Source organism: Mizuhopecten yessoensis, unplaced genomic scaffold, assembly GCF_002113885.1.
Source record: "Mizuhopecten yessoensis strain PY_sf001 unplaced genomic scaffold, ASM211388v2 scaffold1501, whole genome shotgun sequence".
Lineage (NCBI taxonomy): Eukaryota > Metazoa > Mollusca > Bivalvia > Pectinida > Pectinidae > Mizuhopecten > Mizuhopecten yessoensis.
This window is the reverse complement of record NW_018404078.1, coordinates 320,034-342,752: the sequence shown is the minus strand read 5'-3', so window position 1 is coordinate 342,752 and position 22,719 is coordinate 320,034. Positions and strand designations below refer to the sequence as shown.

Here is a 22,719-nt window from a genome sequence, read left to right as displayed (position 1 = left end):
CACCTTTTTTTTTGTTTTTTTTTTGTCCTAGGCTCGGTTATAACCGGAACAAGGACGTAAAGCCCCATCAATCAATCAGAACTCGTCGAGTTGTACCAGTAGCTTCAGCTTGGTAGCTCCTATTTACGACGGCCGACAAGAGCCAGACAAAAATATATGAATTTTCATATCTTTTTGTACCATAGGTACACTTTTATATGGTACATTGTGTACCATATAAAAGTGTACTAGGGTACAAAGAGATATGAGAATTCATTTCTTTTTGTCTGGCTCTTGTCGGCCATCGTACCTTTTCTCTCTCTGTCCTTTCTTGCGTTGTCACTGTCTAATGACCGGTACGTGGAGCTAGGTTGATGTATGTGTGTTACGGTACTGTCCGGGGAAAGCCTTGCTGGCTGTCCGCTGTGTGTGCACTGCCATGTAGTGTGAGTGTTTACAGTTTTCCCGTATATGTTCCAGTAGCAGCCATGTTAGGGGCTGAATAGCTTGTGTCGTCTTTTTATGTATGTTTATATGTTCTTTCTAATAAATGTATTGAATGTTATCAATTATGTGAGTTGTTTATCATTCAAACCCTGGAACCCCGGCCCGGGCTCAATGAACCTGGGTAGCGAAGCTAAGACTTGCTTATACTAGTATATGTGTGTAGTGTGCGCTTAACATGCACCTAAAACGGTAATGCAGTCTGTTACAATTCAGCAGTTATCTATATATAACTATATAACTATGGCGTATCTTCCTATGTGTAGTCGATAGCTGCTACTGCTACCACGCTTTAAGCAGATGTCTGTATAAATAGGTGTAGGCATGAATATGGTGGAAATCTTATTTACCTACCTGACATGGACACAGGCCTACACATACACACAGATGTGTACCTCACGGAGCAATGCTCTGATAGTTTTATAAACGTTCACATATACAAATGGACACTGTATGTTACGTTGTCCGTGGTTTGCGTATTTCTATAATGATTGTTTATGCATGTACTTTACATGTGTATACGTGTCACATTAAATCCTACAAGTCTACCCTGTACCTCGTGCTTGGGAAAAGTTTTTACGTCGATTTTAAATGCAAGATTATACAAACTATCTGATGAAATTGAACTCATAAGTAACGCACAAGCAGGTTTCAGAAAAGGTCACTCAACACTAGACAACATTTTTATTTTACACGTTTTGACAACGTTATATTTATCCTCCGGTAGAAAACTATATTGTGCATTCGTTGACTTTAGAAAAGCCTTCGATTCGGTGTGGCGAATAGGCTTGTGGCAAAAACTACTCAAATGTAACATAACTGGTAAAATATTTAAAGTTTTAATTAACATGTATTCTGATACGAAATCTTGTGTGAGAAATGGGAATGAAATGTCAGAAATGTTCACTTCAAATGTCGGACTAAAACAAGGTGAAAATTGCTCGCCTTTTTTATTTGCAATATTTTTAAATGATTTAGAAGACTATTTATTGGAAAAAAATGTCGATTGTTTACTAAAGATTGATGAACTTTGTCATGATCATATTGGTATGTACGTAAAGCTTTTTGTTATTTTATATGCTGACGATACAGTGTTAATGTCAGAGACAGCAGATGGTCTACAATCAATGCTAAATAAATTTCAGGATTATTGTGAGAATTGGAAACTAACGGTAAACACACAGAAGACAAAAATTGTCATCTTTTCTAAACGAAAGAATACTAACAGATATCGATTTCTATTACAGGATAATGAGCTAGACATTCAAGATTCTTTTCCATACTTAGGTGTTCTATTTTACTATAATGGGAGGTTTGTAGTGGCAAAAAAGCAATTAGCGGAACAGGCCCAAAAAGCACTATATGCCGTATATAAGAAAATAAGAAATGTTTCGTTACCCATTGATTTACAATTCAAATTGTTTGACTCGCTAGTTGCTCCAATTTTGCTATACTCATCAGAAATATGGGGCCATGAGGATGTTAGTATACTTGAAAAAATACACCTCCAATTCTGTAAACGAATTCTTGGTCTACGCAGAAATACTTGTAATTTTATGGTATATGGAGAAACGGGCAGATACCCTATTGAGGTTGATGTCAAATTAAGAATGATTAAATTTTGGTATACACTTACCTCGAGTGAAAATAAGTTGTCTAGTCGAATGTACAAATTGATGTACTCATTACATGAAAATGGACAAATCGAGTTTAAATGGTTGAACTATGTTAAACATATCCTGGATAGCGTAGGTCTAAGCTATGTTTGGATCCATCAAAAAACCTGTCTGCCCGATATTACTTATTTAAAAGCTGCAATTATACATAAATTACACGATCAGTTTATTCAATCCTGGTTTAATAAAATTGACACCTCATCCAGAGGACGATTATACTCTACATTTAAATATCGCTTTGGTTTAGAAGACTATTTGATCAGATTAAACGCAAAAGATAGGAAAATTATCTGCAAATTTAGAACTTCAAATATTAAGCTTCCAGTAGAAACAGGAAGATGGGTGGGAATTCAAAGACAGGACAGAATATGCCCACTTTGTAATACTGGTATTGGGGACGAGTATCATTACTTATATACTTGTAATAACGACACTTTAGTCAAAATAAGGGAAAAACATATTCCGGCCTATTTTTATACAAGTCCAAACCAACATAAAATGAAAGGAATGTTCACAATCTTTAATATGAAATTGTTAAAAAGTGTAAGCTTATTTGTTCAAAAATTAACAAAAGTACTTTAGTGTCTCTATTCTTTAAGTTTTTCTTTTGTTTGCTAGTGACATTTATATAAGTTGAACACTGAATTATTTGTATGTAACTACACGTATATATATTTTTATGTACTATGCTATGGTATAGAATGTTTGCCTGTCATGCACTCAAACTATGTTATACATACATGACCTCTTGTTACACATATTATGTGTGTCTGAGTGAAATAAAAATCTTGAAAATCTTGAAATCTTGACAAGTCTACCCTGTTCCAACCATGTTGGAATCGCCCAGGTGTGACGCAATTAGTATATTTGTAACCGGGTTCAGTTGAAGTGTGGAGTATGTTACGTCATCTATGTATTCAGGCCTTTGTATTAATAATGCCCACTTTCATTCAGTGAAATGAAAGGCCCATTGTGTTAATAATGCCCAGTTTTCGGTAAAACCCAGTTCTTTGTAAACATAATACACACTTCGGCCACGGCATGAAAATACGTGGACATTATGAGAGATAATGTACGTTACAAACAAAAGAGCAATGGTTTAAATGATATATATATATATAAAGTGTATATATATATATATATATATATATATATATATTAGTAACGAGTGCTGTCAACTGTCTGTAAACAGTGTATGTGACGTCATCAGTTCGGAATGTATCAACATTCTGACTGAATTGTACTTACGACGTAGACCTTGGACCTTTCCCTTGCACAAATAAAGCACCCTATATTCCCGCCACTATATTTCGACTACTGGGTAAATGCTTACTACCCAGTGGTTATTCTTACAATCCAACTCGTAAGTATAGAGGCGTACAGAGACCTTGACGCCAGCACTTTAATGAACCATTCTAGGAACATTATACCCGGTATGTATTGCGGTATTAATCTAATAACTATCTTGTAATTATCAATATCCAGAGGTCCGGGACTTCGGTCGGTATATATGAGGGTATATTTATTTATTGTATTGTCCTGTATTGTAGGTTTTGCGGATATACATGTATTAAAGGAAGATGCTGGAATTACGCAACCGTGTTTGTAATTTACTGAGAAAACGGTGACATATTTATAGCCCTTCCAACCCACACCTTGATGTTATTTTTACATGAATCCAGGATAAAGTGTTTATATGTTTAGTCAACTTAAAGTTTCAATAAATAGATAAAGGAAACCATCTGGATACGCCGCAGTGGGCTAGTTCTAAATCGAGACGAGGGGGCTCAAAGACTCTCACATATCTATAAACAAGTGTTAACAAAGCGTAGCTGAATTGAGTCATTTTGGTACATATATAACAACTATTGTACATACGTTTTCAGCGTAGCCGAAATCGACATCGATTCTATGGACAACTCGTACACATTTTACACCTTTGTGCGCATACGCTTCACTGGTAATTTTTCTGATGAAGGTGACAGTGTACATATCGTACTAGTCATCGAAACGTCACATAAAACATTTTATTGGTTGTGTAAAATGGATATCAAAACCAGAAAAAACTAGAAACGCTTTTTGACTTCTCACTGTTAGCTTTAAAAATATTTGACGGCATAAATAACATGTAATAAGTCAAATTTAATTCTTTTAAAAATAAAATATATATGTATATCAAATCAAAATAGCATGCACCCTTAAAATTGGATGACACGTCTGTTTAATGACATTCTACAAAAACAATTAAGTAAGAAAAAAACAAAAGCAGACAAACACTGAAAGTTTGATGAAGATTTTTTAATGAAAACTAGATACAAATTAAGAAAAGGATACTGTTACATTTGCACAAACTAGCAGCTAACACACATATAATCGATTATCTCACGGCTTACTAAACGTCCAACACTACCCTTGATATATACCCTAGCGAACGCTCAAGTTAATGATGTAAATAGAAAGCATGACGTCTCACAATTTTACACAAATTGATACAGGTCCATCGGAAATTAAATCTATGTACATTTTAACAAATCCTATTCGCATATGCGATATAACGCAAATGTTTCTGGACTTTCTGCCGATAACTTGTATAATATGAATATTGTTTCTTTTTCTGAATGCAGATTTATTTAAATGTGACATAAAGGAATTCGTAATTGCCCTCGTCCCATTGAGAGCCGTCTGCTCCAAACTCAGTTCCGGTATAGATTTGGATTGTTACATTAGTCATGACTTATTATTAATGTCTGAAAAAGCCTGGAAAACTGATTTCATCGTGCTGGCCTGGGCATAGATTCTAGTTAACCGATTACTGTACACGAAATATGAGTTGCCAGAAATTTAAACAATTTAATTTTCGAAACAAAATAAATAAATGTTTCACAGAAACATGATATTTTAATATGTTCACATGCATACATCACAAACACAAGTCACATGCACAACTTCATAAAGAAACCACATACATGTATCTGCTCTATCTACCCTTTCATGTTATATTTCGATATCGATATACCGGGAACATAAGTAAAAGTATACTTTTTCTTTGTCATTGATATACCGGTTACACCAGTAAACCTATGATCCTTCCCGCGATGATTTATCATGAAGCAGATGAGGAGAAACCCACTTTGAGTCCAATGTGTATCTATTGATGCGTTGATGTTTATTAGGGAGCTCAGAGGTTGAGCACTCTGTAATAACTGCTTTTCTGTGGTAATACATATGCAAGACCACACACTTGCGCTTTTCTAACGAATCAGAAAGCATGAGCTTATTGCGCGGACGAATATATTCACGAGTGCGCGGAGCGCACGAGTGAATATATATACGTCAGGCAATAAATGAGTGCTTTCTGATTCGTTAGAAAAACACAAGTGTGTTGTCTTGCTTTTATCACATACCCTCCGTATTTGGTAGAGATTGATACAAAGATTTTATAAACGTTGGTATTTTTTGCAAATACCGGGAACTTTTCAGTTCGACATGACAAGGGGATTCCCATAAAAAGTAGTTCCGATTTGTAGGGATATACAACATTCCGTATTGCACATGTGCAATACAGAACGTTGTATTTCATGGTCTGAAAATTGATTGTATTACTATAACAATATTCAACAGGCGTGTGATAAATATTTATTTAATACAACAGAAAAGGTCCAGCGTTAAGGATGTACTCTTCTGAGGTTTAAATCACGTTCATGTCTCGTTTTCATCTGGTGTAACGGGTTTTTGTAATATTTAACAAATTATGATCAAGTTCAATAGCAAACACGCATCTCAATAATATGTCAAAAAAATAGATGCCTGTTGTTTGAAGAACTTGTTTTACAAGAATTTAAAATCATGACCAATTCGGCGGCCATTTTGAAAATGTGTATTAATGTGTATTTCTTACGCTTCACAAAAGACCAAAATTTCACCTTTTTTGACACTAGATTGATCACTTAATTTGTCATTGTGTCGCCATTTTTAATTGAAGCAGATTCAATTTTGCTGTACAACTTTATTATGTTCAATATGATAAAAATAATATGCAAGTGGAAATTATACATTTTTTTTTATTTATTTATTTTATATATTTAACTGAAGCACTTTTGATTTTTGACCCCGAAAAACGTGAAAAATAACACAAATAATAGTGGGACAAAAAAAGAAGTTTTACTTCCATAATTTAAAAGAAAATAATATTTTTATCAATTCTACAAACTTTCATAGAAGTTGGAAGAAATTGTATGAATTTGTTCTGCAAATGGTCAAAACAAAACAAAAATCACCTAAAATTACACATTGTGTTAAATTGGTATCTTTGACTGATCATAGCACAAAAACGAACACAAAGACATATTTATTTTTTGCATTTTCTACTATGCCATTAACTCCTTTTTCAAAAAATCAATATAAGAAAAAAAGTTAAATACAAGAATTGTTTGACTTCTCAGAGGTGTACATCCTTAAGATGATGAAGAATGGAATGATACACTGTCTACATCCTTGAGAGTATCGTGTTGTTTGGCTGGCTTGCTACCAAATTCATAAAGGACCTCTAACGTTTAAGTGATATAATGCTCCTTTTATAATTTGGTACCCTGCCTTTCGCAATTTATTTTTATTACATATCAATGTTTCCTTTTCGCTTATACGCGTCCTTCGATATAACGCCAAACCACTGTGATATCATAGCAATTAGTCAGGACAAGTTGTAGAAGCTGAACAGAACCTCTGTAACGCCGGTGTGTAGGGTATAGCTAAATAGAGACATGTCTTCCTCAAGCGTACATTGACTGATTCGCCTCTCATCCCGATTAAACATATTAGAGAAGAAAATTGAAAATGACATTCTGATTTACCAATGTGGGTTGATTACACTCCGAATGGTAATGCTTCCTTCGGTACAATATATATGGGGGATAGTAAATGGTGGTATGGCCGCCATGGAGTTCTTAGTTTTTCCTGACGTACCTATGGTAAAATTTATGACTGTGTTTCCCAGTCGACCTATAGTGCAGTGTATGACCGTGAATCCCAGTCGATCTATAGTACAGTGTATGGCCGTGAATCCCATTCGACCTATAGTACAGTGTATGGCCGTGAATCCAAGTCGACCTATAGTTCAGTGTATGACCGTGATTCCCAGTCGATCTATAGTACAGTGTATGGCCGTGAATCCCATTCGACCTATAGAACAGTGTATGGCCGTGAATCCCAGTCAACCTATAGTACAGTGTATGACCGTGATTCCCAGTCGCCCTATAGTACAGTGTATGACCGTGATTCCCAGTCGCCCTATAGTACAGTGTATGACCGTGATTCCCAGTCGACCTATAGTACAGTGTATGACCGTGATTCCCAGTCGACCTACAGTACAGCGTATGACCGTGATTCCCAGTCGCCCTATAGTACAGTGTATGACCGTGATTCCCAGTCGACCTATAGTACAGCGTATGACCGTGATTCCCAGTCGACCTATAGTTCAGTGTATGACCGTGAATCCCAGTCGACCTATAATTCAGTGTATGACCGTGATTCCCAGTCGACCTATAGTACAGTGTATGGCCGTGATTCTCATTCGACCTATAGTACAGTGTATGACCGTGAATCCCAGTCGACCTATAGTACAGTGTATGGCCGTGAATCCCAGTCGATCTATAGTACAGTGTATGACCGTGATTCCCAGTCGACCTATAGTACAGTGTATGACCGTGATTCCCAGTCGACCTATATATAGTATAGTGTATGACCGTGATTCCCAGTCGACCTATAGTACAGTGTATGACCGTGATTCCCAGTCGACCTATAGTACAGTGTTTGAACGTCATTCCCAGTCGACCTGTAGTTCACTGTATGACCGTGATTCTCAGTCGACCTATAGTACAGTGTATGACCGTGATTCCCAGTCGACCTATAGTACAGTGTATGGCCGTGAATCGAAGTCGACCTATAGTAGAGTGTTTGAACGTCATTCCCAGTCGACCTATAGTTCATTGTATGATCGTGATTCCGTGTCGACCTATAGTTCAGTGAATGACCGTGATTCTCAGTCGACCTATATATAGTTCAGTGTATGACCGTGATTCCCAGTCGACCTATAGTAAAGTGTATGACCGTCATTCCCAGTCGACCTATAGTACAGTGTTTGAACGTCATTCCCAGTCGACTTCTAGTACAGCGTATGGCCGTCTTCTCTTCGAAGAAAAATACAAAACACGGCGATCAAACCAGACAGTCTCATACACCAAACTAACGTATAATCAAGAGAATCCTAGTGACGTATTTGGGGGGGGGGGGGGGGGGTTTATCCTCTTCCAATATTAGTTAAAGTTTATATTACCCAGACCAAGACTGCCTCCGAAATTTGACCCCAAACTGCCAAAGTCAAAAAGAAACTGTCCTGATGACGAAGAAGAGGTCTTCTGATCTTCGGGGGTCGGCGGTATGACCTTAGGTTTAGTTACGGGAGGTTCGGGAGTCGTCGGGACGGTTTGAAACGGATTTGCTTCCCCTTGAAATAGGTTTGGAACTCTGACACGTGGTATACTTGGGGTTGTCACCCTTGGTATCATTGGCACAGTATTGAACAGTGATGATGGTACAGATTTGTCGTTACTTTCAGTATCAGTTCTGGTGAAATCCATTTTTGAAAAATCATTTGCGAAAAACAATTTGTTCCCAAACTCAGATCCTACATTGAAAACAGCTGGCATGCTTGGCGGAGGTTCCGTCGTGGTGCTTGCAATGGCGTCTCTCAGCGACGTAGTAGCCTTGATTTCCGACGATGATTTCTGTACACTGAGTAATGACGACGAACCACTGACAGATGTGTGTGACTCAACCTTTAAGGACAAGGTATCTCCGAACAGTTCATTTGAAACTGTCGCAAGAGACGGTGTGACTTCAATTGGTGTCGAAATAATCGCAGATGCACTGGTACTTATATCAATGTCTAGGCCGGACGACTCGGTTCTATACACTGAACTAGAATAAAAGTCGGTTGATGGTGTCTCTACGCTTGACGATGGGCTAACGTCTACTGTTGGTGTGACTGAAGCCTTCATAACCACATATAAAGTAGCATCTACCGTTGATGCTTCCATATTCAATGATTGATTATCAGCTAATATTATTGTGGATGATGTCTTTATACTTGAAGATGGGATAGGATCTAATGTAAGTGTGGCTGGTGCCTCTATGCCTGTTGTTAGGCTAGCATCTACTGTTGGCGCACTTTGTGTCGCTGTACTGCGGAACGCACTAGAAACCTCTGCAGATTTTATTGTACCTGTAGGTAAAAGATCGTCTGTTATCTTGACAGATTTTATTTTGCTGGAACTTATTTCAACTGACAATGCTATATCACTCACTGGCATTAGATCGTAAAAGTCCATATCATCTGTACCCTGTTGGTGGGGTGATGAACGTGTTGAATGAATGTCGCTCGATGATACAATACTGCCAGACAATACACTAGTTGATCCTGGTGGAGAGGTCACTAAACTGACTGGAATAAGATCATAAAATGCATAATCCTCCGTGAGAGTTACTGTAGAGCTGGGCGGCGATGCAGTTTGCGCAGACGAGAATAATATGACTGAAGCATCTTGCGTAGTTGACAACAGATTGTCCATTCTAGGATTTCCAAAGTCGGATGATAACAAAGACCTGCCGTTGCCAATAGAAGAGGTGAATTGTCTATATTCTTTAGAGGTAGAATTATCCATAATAGGTTTTTCAGTTATAACACTCTGTTCGATAGACGACATCAACCCTGGTTCTGCCGTTAGAACTGGTGTGGCTCTTATATATGGTAAAGGGGTTGAGCGTGCAGATATTTCAGATAACAACAATGTGGATGATCTGGGTTCTAGAATATCACTCTCTGACGGTTTCAGTGAATTAACCAAAGAAGATGAGTTATCACTTAATTTAGTTACAGACGAAGAAGCTGTATTGAAATTAGAAATCGTAGAGGATGCTGATACTTTGTCAGACACCACGCTATCTGTCACTGACGAAATGCCTTCATCAACAGTAGATAATGTTTTGGAATCAGATGTCAGGTTTTTATATAGTGTTGATAATTCGGAATCCTGGGTCTTTGGTTTCTTTGTTGAAGTATATTGCACCATCTTTAATATATTGTCCCAGAAGTCCTGAGGGTTAGCCGTCCCCATTGCCCTGTTTGATATGTCTGATTCAAAAATCGCCCTTCCAACGTCCTGTGCAGTGGTAGTAGGATTTTGAGTTGTGCTTAATAGTGGCGTCCCCACCGCGGATTGTAACAAAGGAACAATAACTGGTTTTATGTTGTCTTCCATGGAATCTGTTCTGTTCCAAAGCTCTGGAACCGTGGCCTGTGACGTGGACGTCTCCAGTGTTAAGTTCTTCCTTATCTCTGGTACTGTTATATTGGACGACGCGTCCGTGTCATTATTCAGCATTGGTAACTCCGCCATAGAAGACGAGTTGTTGTCCACGGCGACTTCTGACATGAACATGGTTGTATCTAACCATCGTGCTTTCGGAGGTTGTAACGCTGGTACTCTTATTGTTGCCGAAACTGTCATCCTCTGTGAGGATTTGTCTGGTTCCAGTGTTGTTATATCAGCACTATCGACCACAACAGAAGGATAAAGTACTGGAGTAGGCAATTCAGTCTGGACAGCACTATCGCCAGAAAATATGTTTGCACTTGCAGATCCTGAGTCTGGTAGATATGTGTAACTAGCTGATGCAACGTCTGATACAACGAACGAAGCTATATAAGAGGGGGACGCATGCTGAGAAGCGACAGAGTGAACTCGGAGACTCTTTACAGCTGACGAAAAAGACACACCGGACAATGATGATTGTAGGTCGTGTCTTGAAATTAATTCCGATGAAGAAACATCGTGTGGGGCTTGTGATGCTTCAGTTGTCATAGCAGTTAATTCCAGACCAGGTGTTACTGATGTTTTTAATTTTTCTCCCGGAATTATTGCCGAATCACTTGCCTTTGGTGAAGTTCCTGACGGAGGGGAATCTCCTAATTGTGTCATAGACATATCTGATGCATATAAGGACACAGTAGGTACCCGCGCATATGATGTCATATCCTCGTTATATGATCCGTATTCGGAGGATATCACCGATGACGTATCGTGTCGGTTATATCTTGTAGTATGGCCCGGAAGTGACGACATAGCTACACTTGACACATGTTGTATGGTGGCAGTAGGTGTTATATATTGCTCCGACGATTCCAAATTCGGAACGCTCATAGTACTTAAAACAGATTCGGAACTTAAAACACTTGTAGTAATGAATCGCGCAGGTTCTGATCTGTCAGGTGATATCTGACTAAGTGGATGAGATATAATACTGCTGAGCTTATCATGAGTAGACGTCAATTCAACATTCTGATACGACAAAGCAGCAGATGGGGAAATACGTACCGCAGCAGACAATGATGTGCTAGACGCCACATCGCCTATTGGAAGTTGTATACTTTCCTGAATCGAAATGGTATTCCCCGAAGCCTTGCTTTCATCACTGAATAACACAAACGCTGATGACGAGACATCCCGAGAACTAGCAGAAACTCTAAATGTACCATCAAGATCATCTGACATAAAGTTTGATACTAACATAGCAGTATACGTAGATTCAGAAGATGCATCTGCTGCAACAGAACTCGACTGTGACAGGAACTCTGACAATCCTGTAATCGATGATGTAAAAACATCGAATCCCGTAGTTGATGTAGTAAGAACATCGGGTCCTGTTGTTAATGGTGTTAGAAAATTGGACCCCGTTGTTGATGGCGTAAGAACATCGGACCCCGTTGTTGACGGTGCAAAAACATCAGATCCCGTAGTTGATGGTGTAAGAACATCGGACCCCGTTGATGGTGTAAGAACATCGGACACTGTTGTTGATAACGTAAGATCATCGAATAGTGTAGTCGATGATGCAAAAACACCGGACCCCGCTGTTGATTGCGTAAGAACATTGGATCCAGTTGTTGACGATGTAAACACATCGGACCCCGCTTTTGACGGTGTAAAACCATCGGACCCCGTTGTTGATGGCGTTAGAACATCGGACCCCGCTGTCGATGGTGCAAAATCATGAGATCCCGTTGTTGGTGGCGTAAGAACATCGGACCCCGTTGATGGCTTAAGAACATCGGATCTTGTAGTCGATGATGTAAAAACATCGGATCCCGTTGTTGATGGTGTAAGAACATCGGATATCGCAGATGATTTGTCGGTTTTGTTAGAAGGTACAGAGATGACCAGTTTTTCTCCAGAATAATTCGAACTGAGGACGAATGCATTCGCTACCAACATCGCTTTTACCTTGTTCGAATCTGACTTGATGAATGTCTCGTCCACTTTTAGTTTTATATTGATCACCATATTCCCGGGACTGCAACACAAGAGAGTGATATTGTGTTAGACCCGAGTTTGTAATACCTTACATTACATGATTACGGTTGTATTTCTACATGTAGGTAAGCATGTGCACTCGACATTTATTCGTAAACTAACATTATATGAAAGATGACATTAGAAGTTTAGATGTAAGATGTACCTGTCTGCCAGAAACACATTACAGTCAGTGACCTTCCTCGACTGGTGCGAACTGTCTCGGAGATCAAACATGGCACTCATCTATAAACAAAGAATGTAGAGGTTAGTCAGTGACTCCAAACGATAGCTACAGATAAACTTCAAATACGTCAGGTCCCACTTTAGCTACATTTTAAGTTATTTCGTTTTTATCCGAATCAATTTTGTCATTGAATAAAAACAGTAATGTATGTACGGGGTATACCATACACAACCAAACCATAAATTAAAAAGGGAACTCAATTTAAAAAGTCCAGCCGCTTCACATTGCGGTCAATTGACCTGGAAACGTATATGACTGGAGTAGTAGGAATAGTATATGATTTTAATTTATATGTTAAGTGAAGACGATGCTGAATGGTGTATTCATCTGACAGCGACACTTTACTTTTGCCCAGTTTATATATAATTCTATTACGTTCTGCCGATCTTTTGATTAAACACAGTATTGCAGTGAAAGTGAACAGTTTGTGCCCTCGAGAACATATACAGAAGCTCACCAATTGACATATGTCAGTGCCGAAATCCACTTCTTTTTCTTTCAGAAAGTCCTTACTGAGGGTTGTGTTATCTGCAAACAATAGCGGGTAGTAACAATATGTGACCTTAACAAACGATTAGGTAAATAAATACATATAAATGGCTTCTTGATAGAAAATCTGGAACGGTTGCAAAACCAGACGGAGTGGGTAGTTGAAGACTAGAAACAGACAAAATGAAGACCTTACAGTTCCAATTCGCGCAACAGATCAGTTTTGTTTTCAGCAGAGGTTACATACGAACCAACCCCGTTACCCTCGTTCCCATTTCAAGGTATATTACATACCCTTGCCCAGGCTATAGGGAACGTAGCACGGGGAATAAGTAAGAAATACAATGTTATGAGTCGGAGTACATGGTACTGAGAACGATCAGCGTACTAGAATCATGAGAATTTATACAAACCTGCACTTTTTGTCCGGTAAAACTTTGGATGAGGATTTGACACTGCAATAAAGATAACAAAATACATCAATGCTATAATGATTATTAAAAAGGGGTAACAAAAGATCCGCAATGAGAGTCTTGGTGGATGATTTATGCAATAAAAATAGGCTTGTCTTTTAGCGATGTTTTCTTTTCGCCGTCAAAATTGCGTTCTAATGTTTGTTTTCTATAGGGGCTGTTCAATAAAGGATAACTCAAAAAAGAATATTTCAATATACACTTACACATAATTGCCAGAGTCACGGCAACCGCAATTGCTACACCGAGACTGACAAGGAGCATCGTCGCAAAGCAGACCCGACATTGTGGAAATCGGCTGCTTTTTTTCTTTCTATCTGGGTCCTTGAGTGAGTAGACACTGATGCTCCTCCTGGTAGCAAGGTCATCCGGATGTAGAGAGTAGTGGTAGAACGAGGCTGGGTTCTCCGCCGTGTAGGGGCTCTCGTACGTAGCCATCTGGGCCTCTTCTACACTACTGCGGTCACGGTTCGCAAGTCCAGTCAGACGTGGCCACTGCAAAAAAAGCAGCACATAACTCGTTAAGAAAGAAAATCACACTTTGTGAAATATTACAAATGTAAGACAAGTGGTAATATGATAAATACATCAGGGCCAAATTGTTCAAAGGGTGATTGGCTTAATCAGTGATGAAGGCATTTTTCATTTTTGTGAATCTTTAAAACACAGCCATTGAATTAGTTACAGCTTTCCAGAAATGAAATATTAAGTGGAGTAAATGTACATGCAAAATTGTGAGATTTTACCTGATGTATAGGCGAAATTATAAAAGATTGAAAAATGGGGTTAAACAGTGATTTTGAACGTCTGAGCTCGGGTACTTGTATTAAATGATTAATCTTATATGAAATTATTACGCATTTCGATATTTTAACCACAGTGTTTATACTATAATATATCCATGGTTTTGTATCACAGTGTGTCATTATACTGTGGTGTTATTTCTAATGGTATTGGTGGTTTACAGAATGTCTAAAACAGAGTAAATTTTGAAAATGAACTAACGAGACAATCTCTACCCAGAGTTGTCGTCCCTTACATTCACTTACATTTCAGGAACGGCAACTCTGGGTAGAGATTGTTAACGACTGTGATAAAATAACACAATTACCGATCTCACAAGTCGTTGAATCTGTTTGTCCCATAACTTACTTTTACGTTTTATCCGTGATATTTGGCCTTCAAATGCATAGTATCAATTCCATTATTTGACTTATATTGGAAACATGGTTTATTTCACAATATATAAACTTTTATTGATATTAATTACGAAATAGAATAAATGACATCGGTTGCAAGCTCGATTTCCTTGCCAGTAGTCATTCGTGTTTAGAGTATAACAAATTAATTTAGCACGCGAGGTCAATGGTGACCGATGTCTTAGTTGTGTATCACCGTTGTTGTTTATATTTAATCAGAAAAGTATATATATATTAAAGTATGCCTCTATTCACTCTTAGCCTCTGGATAAACAGTGTATATTGTAACTAGTTATTAATATAACAAACAAAATCATTGAGACCCGTGTTCATAATTGATTGAAAATTATTGTTTGATCCGTTATTTAAGCAATGAATAATGTTTAAGTAAATGTTGTTATGGTCCTATAACCCACATTGCTATTGATGACAAACTTTATCAAGCCCGGTAGGTAGGGCTTTATGTAGGTTTGTCAGCAATAGAAATGTGGGTCATAACAATATTTCTGAAAATATTCTTAATCAATATTCACATTTCGATAGAGTGGTTATGCGAATTTAGTTATTTCGAACAGTTTTTAGAACAGCAAATTAATTGTTGACACCAATGAAATTCAAGACGTCACGAAAGAGATTGATGACGTCACAATAGAGATTGATGATGTACAATAGCAAATGTTGTTATATATTCTCGTAACAAAATGTGCCTTCTCAATACATTGTAATGGAAGGATGCAGAGCAAATGTAGCCATTTGGGCATAATATACATGTATACAGTTATAATTTCATGATAACATGTAATAATGATATGTGTGTGCGTATGATTATAACTGGACTTTTTTGTCAGTCCGTGCGTGATATACATGTATTCATTCTTCTTTTAGATGCAGTTAGGATACCAAACAAGTGATAACTGATTAACAAATATATATAATTAACCAGTACATGCATAAGTTTGTTTTCAAGAACAAAAGTACGAACTGAAGCAAATAATAGGTTAGACAAGCTTCCGCTAGTAAAGTGTATATGATCGTCAGTGTCTAGGCTATAGTTGAGAATTGACTGATCAACGAGAATGATTTTATATAGTTGTCAATTATCACTCGTTGCATTTTTTTCTCTCATAAAACAAAAGTAAAGAATGACGGTGTCGTGTCATACTTACACTGTTAACTATGAAAAAATACGTAAGATATGAAAAGAGTATAGTTTATAAATTTGAGAAAAAAGGGAAATATTCGTAGTGAGTTTATAAAATGAAGCGAGTGCAGTATATAGCCAGCAATAATGAATCTGAAGAAACTCACATGGTAGATGTTATGCCACTTCAAAATGAAGGGCGATGTCCTCTTGTAGGTCAAACAAAACACAAATGGTAAGTTATATAAATATACAAACATATTAATGCAAAACATGTCTGAAAAACTAAGATTAAAACGCAAAAATAAAACAAATAAACAAGATCAATTCGTGATTAGTCATACAAAAAAAAAGTTCGTTATTGATTTATTTATGTGTGTGTACAAATCTCAAATATATGAGTCTTCATAGGGTGTTGGCCACGTTTGTGTCCCAGTATTTAACATTTATGTATAACCGAGTGTTCTGTCAAAATGATAATCAGGGGAGGTTATTTTGATAGTACTGAGGGGTGTCCTTATACTTCTGTTTTAATAATATTTCTACATATTTATATGTATCTGGCAAAACGTCTTAATGTACAGATTAAAGTGTGTGTTAGTTTTCAGGTCCCTCTGGGATTTATAGAAACCTCTGGTAGGGCGCGACATAATGTCCAATGAACTCACGTGACAGTAATGAGATACGAGTGGTCAGCCAGATCGATAAAAGGCGGACATATTTATAGATTTGTTATTGATCTCGTGAGCGTGACCAGCACTTGGGGGTTTATAGTTCTTCGTTGCTACGGAAACGTGACAAAGTGTACGTAGAGAACTTGACAGTGGTTAGTGCGAATAACGTTTTTGTAACGTTGTTGATCAGGTGTTGTACTTAGGCACTTAAGTAACGTTTACTTGTTACTTTGTCTTTCGGTACACACATACACATCCAAAGCAGAAATCGATACACCGATACCTATCGAAATACCCATATATACATGAAGGAAAAATCGATACACTGATACATATCGATACACCCATGCATACACGAAGCAGAAATCGATATATCGATACTTATCGATATAACGATACATATAGTAAGCAGAAATCGATACAACGATATATACAGATATACCGGTACATATCGGTATACCGATACGTACAACATGTATCGATAACCAGTAAAAACATGCATATGATTTATATATCAGATATGTATATGTAGGCACATGTATTTATAAAAGAAATGGCACAAAGAATTTCTTATTATTTCCCTAATACATTCACCTCTTTAGAGGTTCATCAGAGGATATATATGCGTATATCTATTTAACCTTTTTCTTCCTATTGTACCAATATTTTACAGCATTACAACCCTCATGAAATACAAATACAAATGTATATACAATCCACAAAATAAAAATGTCAAATATTAAAGATCCCCAGCTCTGTGCTAATTTAGTTTTTATAATTTGGTTATTATATCCATTATGTTACTATCCTGATTTCTTCATTTAACATAATTTAATGCAGCTTTGTTAATATTTTATGGTTGATTAAATATCAAAAAAAAAAACAATGGGAAAAATACATTGTTTCAGACAGAATATCAGATAAAGTTAAAAAAGCGAAGTCTTAAATAAAATAAGATTTCGGCAGTGTCTTGTTCGCAGATTTTTCAACTTTCCCGAGATACAGTTTAGAATTGAAAGAAAAAGTTGTAACAGCTATTTCAATCAATCAGGTCAGAATTTGTATTAGACGGCTGGGTAGCGACGCTAGTTCTTCCATTACAAAATAAAACCGTTAAATGGCACATAACATTTCAAAACGACATGTATCAAAATATTTATATGCATTGTTTTCAAATAAAAGTTCCATTGAAGTCATTTTTCAAACAAATACGCCTTATATACGACGAGTTTCGTAGAAATACTTAACATTTATTGTTCGAGTCGAATAAAGAAAATGTTATTGTACAATATAATATTTAAGTAGTAAGAATACCACGTCCAATATAAAATAACAATATTAAGTATGTTCTATTAATCATGACATAATAATATGCAAATATACACATTTTCCTCGAAGAATCATAATTAAGCAATCAGAGACAATGCAAGAAATGTGTGACTTCAAACAGAAAACAGTGTATGTCCGTCATACATGTTCATATCATTAGTCCCTTGTAAACATGACAATTGTACATGTAGTTCAAAACTGAAAAGTTAATTAGAATTTAACAAAATATGATGATGAAAATTCATCAATTTACCTTATCTTGAGGTCGGCTTGTCCAGTTATCCATGTGCCGCACAACAAAATTCACCTAACAACGAAAAAACTATTTCCGGACCCAAATCGGTCCAAACAGTACCAGTTAATACATACAGATCATGGCGTCTATGAGTGACCAGCAGTTGACCAGTGCCCAGTGTCCATAGTTAGCCGATGGAATGTCATTCTTATTGTCCTATGGACATTAAATGTCAATGATGCATTATGGCGCTGATGGCAATTGACATGTAACACGCATAAAACACCAGCGGATCGGTCCTCTTATGTATCGTCACACCTGACTAATGTACAGGTAACACAGTCACGTGCACACAGGTAAACACATTGTCACCTGTGCATGTCGGTAATTCATCACTATGTACGGAACACCTCACCTTTAGTACATCCCACCTCCAACTTCCTCCTCATCCGCCTCCTCCCGTCCTGGCATGAATCACCCAAACTCGTCCGAGTCAACATTTACTCAGGTCTTAAAGGATGTTCACAACCTCTAACCCACCCCGTTCACAGCAGTGTTCGTGCGTCCGTAGGAATAATGTTAGCAGAGAAAACATTTTTTAATAAAATTTAATTCAATTTCTATTATTTCTATTATTTTTCCTACAGATCAAAACAACAAACAACTCGATGTTGCCAGATATATATAAGCGCTACTCAAAGTTGTTGTACTCTACCACGAAAATACAAGAACTCCTAAGGCCGGGACACTATATTAAACGACGTATTAGCGTTATTTTGACGGACATTCGCGGAAACTGGTTAAGGTTGACATATATAGCGTGTCGTGGTTCTGTTTGTGTAAACAATTTGACATGAATTGAATAAGACATATATGGGTGACAATTCGAAATATGCCGAGATCGGAAGATCAAGTAAATCGTAAGGGAGACTGTAGGGCGTCGACTGGCAACTTTATTTATTACCGGTAATTAGTACCTGTCAAAAAAAGATACGAAGTATCTCTCATGTCCAAAATATGGATGATAATTGGCGTTGACATGAATTGTTATGAGATATTATTACACGGACACATAACATGCAGTCTACATTTAAATATTCTGACGACAACAGATATCACAGATAAAACAACACATACAAGCATATAGAAGTGAGGACAACTTATTATCATTGTATTGACGCATGTGTTTGAAAACGCAAAACAGGTAGTAGATAGGCCCTTTATAATTGTAAACTTGTAACTTAACTTTGTACGATTAACTATTCACGAGATGTTTCAATTTTTGATAGAGTGCCGCACGGATTATGCGAGAATATATATATATAACACACAAAAATATGCAATTTCGGTATTTTGTATCTCTGAAATAATGTCTATATTTTCTTATGATTTTTATTCTGGACTCCATGCATAATTTGAATAGTTTCTTCGTCACAATAATCTAACTGAACTAACCTGAATAATATATATATATATATATCGTACCTATCTTCAGTATCCTGTCACTGTTTTTCAATAACATTAAAGGCTTAATTTTTTTTAAACGGCCTTTTTAAATGTTACATTGTATTCGTTGTTTCTGTTTCTGTCTAATGAAATAATACTTTTTTTAAGACATACCGTCAATTTACGAATTATTCAAAGTATTTATTATAGGGTCCAAATATGGTACTTTATATTTAACCCGGCTACCTTGTAATCTGTTAGACTGTGAAATGATCTATTGTTGGACAATACGTCTTACAAGGCGCGATAGCAAACAACCAGCTGAATTCAATAAAATACAAGTTTCAGTAATAAAAGCGTCATTTTTAAGTCTGTGTCCTTAATAATTTTTAAAACTGTTGTTGTTTATTCCGAAGTTCCCATGATATGTTTGGTTATCTCCCCTTGTTCTTCTATGACGTCACGTCGGAGAGACGTCTATGACGTCAACGCATTTTTTTCGATTTCAGGGCCACATGTTGAAATCGAAGCGCGTCCACTAGTTTTAGCATTCATCAACAGCGAAAAGATGGGAAACAAAGTTGGCAAAGAATTTGATGAGAACCAAGATGAAGAAAAAGAATATGAAATTTCGTTTCTTCAAGGAAGAATGTCGACGATGGAAATTAGAGAAAAGGTCACGGGGGAAGAGTTTTCAACTGGACTACAAACCACTAAGAGTAAGAAGGAAGGAGGGATTGTGTACTTTGTCGGGTTTGAGGAAAAGAAGTCATTGCCACCACCTCCCCAAAGACTTCTCCATCGGCCACGTATCGTTAACAAAGCTGTTGAAGACCTCTATGACGATGACGAAAAACAGCTTATGACCGAGATATTAGAAAATGATACTATGTATAACAGAGGTAACAAGATATTTCATTTTTTCGGGATTTTGAACTTTTTGAAACCGATAATTTCGAACAGATACTGTATAGGCTTAGTCCATCACTCTGAAATGTTCATGGTTTCCAGGACTGACAGGTGGGCGGCGGAGTGTTTTTGTCTCCCCAATTCGCTGAGTCCCACCTCGAATTCCAGATCCAATAATTTATTTTCTAAACTAGACTCTTACTCACGACCATTACAGTATTGTTAAAAAAAAACCACCAGAAATCGTGAGTTTATAAATGTTTTAGTAAATCTGGATACATATTTGAACCTTTATTAACACATGTACTTTCTGCTTTGCATGCCGTGAAAATAAACATAACGAAACCTATTGCACACTGCGACATTGCGTTTGGTGTACAGTAGCTTGTCTCGGACCAGTCCGGGGGGGGGGGGGGGGGGGGGGATACGTAATTATGATTAACTTAGTAAACACCAATAAAGCCACGAAGAAATAGTAAAACTAGTGACATCTTTGGCACGACTGTTTAAATATTACAGGTATTTCGGCGACCACGCGAGAAGAGCGACATGCTCTCGCAAGATTGCGACGGGAGGAAATGGCACGTCTGAAACAGAAACGTCACGGGACCAGGATGAAAGCAATCGAAGAGAGCAGAAGGCGGCGAGACGAGTTACTGAATCAACGACGCACGGCTTCCCATAGCAGGTCGAAACTCGTGTCTACCAGTGCACACGCTCGTAAAGAGACCTACGCGGAAGTAACGTCAAAAGATCTAGTGTCGTCCAGTTACACGTATGTGCAAAGGACTTCCGCGACGTGACAGGACTTTTTTGGTTATACATACATATTTATAAATATAAAGTAAATTTTAAATAATACAAGAGCAATGTGTCAATAAGTCCGAAAAAAATACGACTCTGTCCTCTTCAAAAGTTTGTGATGAGGTGGAGATATCTCCGCCGAATCAAAAAGGAGGAGATTTAAGATATTTAGGACTTTCTGTCAATAAGTAAGAAACGCTACATTTGTTTTTACCAGGGGTTCGTACTTGTGTTGTATTGTTGATAATATGCTTTGTGATTATGATAACGCTATTTTTGCAATTACTCTGTGTTACATTGAACAAATTCCATAATGTGTAATTTTTCGTGATATATTTGTGTATGGATACTAATATAAAAAGGATTTTTAATAAACCACATTCGATTATACGTTTTGAGATGTTATTTTCTCTGAAAATGTATATGCTACTTCTGATACAAAAGCAACTAATTATTACCTTGAAAAGAGATGTACATAGTTAATATGGCAAGAATATGCACTTAGTACAAATATTTTGTCAGAGGAAAGAATTGACAGTATGTTTAGGTCACAGACAGTTTCCTTCACACATGTCAATAACACTTATCTGATTAAAAATTTCTTTGGTTATGAACTTATAAAATGTCATGGAATTCAAACCACCACCTTCAATTAGTATACTCCAATACAAATATATTTGCCTCATAAGTGTTCTCTGTCCCAAACTAAATCTGTATAATGACTTACGTATCATATCGCTACACTCCATACACCTGGTTCAGGTAAGTTACGTGTGTCCGTCTAATTGTTCATTGTCTGCTCTTGTTTCAATAAAAAAAAAACCACCAGATGTTGCTATAAGTATTAAGGTGGCTCCACACTTTCGCAATTAACCAGCAAAATTCGTTGAAACTTTCATATAATGGTTATGCAACTATGTAGAGTTAATTTTATGAAAATCTAAACATTCCGATAGTTTGGGGACTTTTTTGGAAAAAATACCAAAAAATTGAATTTTCGCCACTTTTAATATTTTCTGGTTTTTTTTTTGTGTGTGGCATTGTTCGGAACAATAACAACAATAAAAAAATGAAAAGAAGCATTTATGATTAACCCTACAAATATTTTATTTATCGCAAAATATGTAACACATGTTACACAAAGTGTTTTTTATTGAATTTGAACGGATAAAAGTGATTATCTACAAGCTAAAAGCAAACAGGACACA

The 22,719-nt window shown here is 37.0% G+C and overlaps 3 protein-coding genes across 8 annotated transcripts in view; 1 reads left to right on the top strand and 2 right to left on the bottom strand.

Moving 5' to 3' along the window:
* Positions 1–3,477, bottom strand: part of LOC110463327 — a 19,084-nt gene extending 15,607 nt beyond the window's left edge. For 5 of the 6 annotated variants that reach the window (XM_021517850.1, XM_021517842.1, XM_021517856.1 and 2 more), the window contains exon 1: positions 838–1,021. The gene's annotated coding sequence lies outside the window, so the exon portion shown is untranslated. Of the gene's footprint in view, positions 1–837; positions 1,022–3,407 lie in introns of those variants that run through there. The other variant, XM_021517865.1, reaches the window with a different exon arrangement.
* Positions 3,478–8,467: 4,990 nt separating this feature from the next.
* Positions 8,468–18,658, bottom strand: LOC110463317 (mucin-22-like). The gene is made up of 7 exons (XM_021517825.1): positions 18,371–18,658; positions 16,282–16,323; positions 13,981–14,269; positions 13,715–13,756; positions 13,270–13,340; positions 12,732–12,811; positions 8,468–12,566 (listed from the first exon to the last, which is right to left on the bottom strand). Exons 1-7 carry the CDS (start codon positions 18,401–18,403, stop codon positions 8,471–8,473), a joined length of 4,653 nt encoding a protein of 1,550 aa, XP_021373500.1. The 5' UTR covers positions 18,404–18,658; the 3' UTR covers positions 8,468–8,470.
* A 1,624-nt stretch (positions 18,659–20,282) lies between these two features.
* On the top strand, positions 20,283–21,915 carry LOC110463183. Its single transcript, XM_021517582.1, has 2 exons — positions 20,283–20,700; positions 21,227–21,915. The coding sequence occupies exons 1-2, from the start codon at positions 20,367–20,369 to the stop codon at positions 21,508–21,510; spliced, it is 618 nt and encodes a 205-aa protein (XP_021373257.1). The 5' UTR covers positions 20,283–20,366; the 3' UTR covers positions 21,511–21,915.
* The last annotated feature ends 804 nt before the right edge of the window (positions 21,916–22,719 follow it).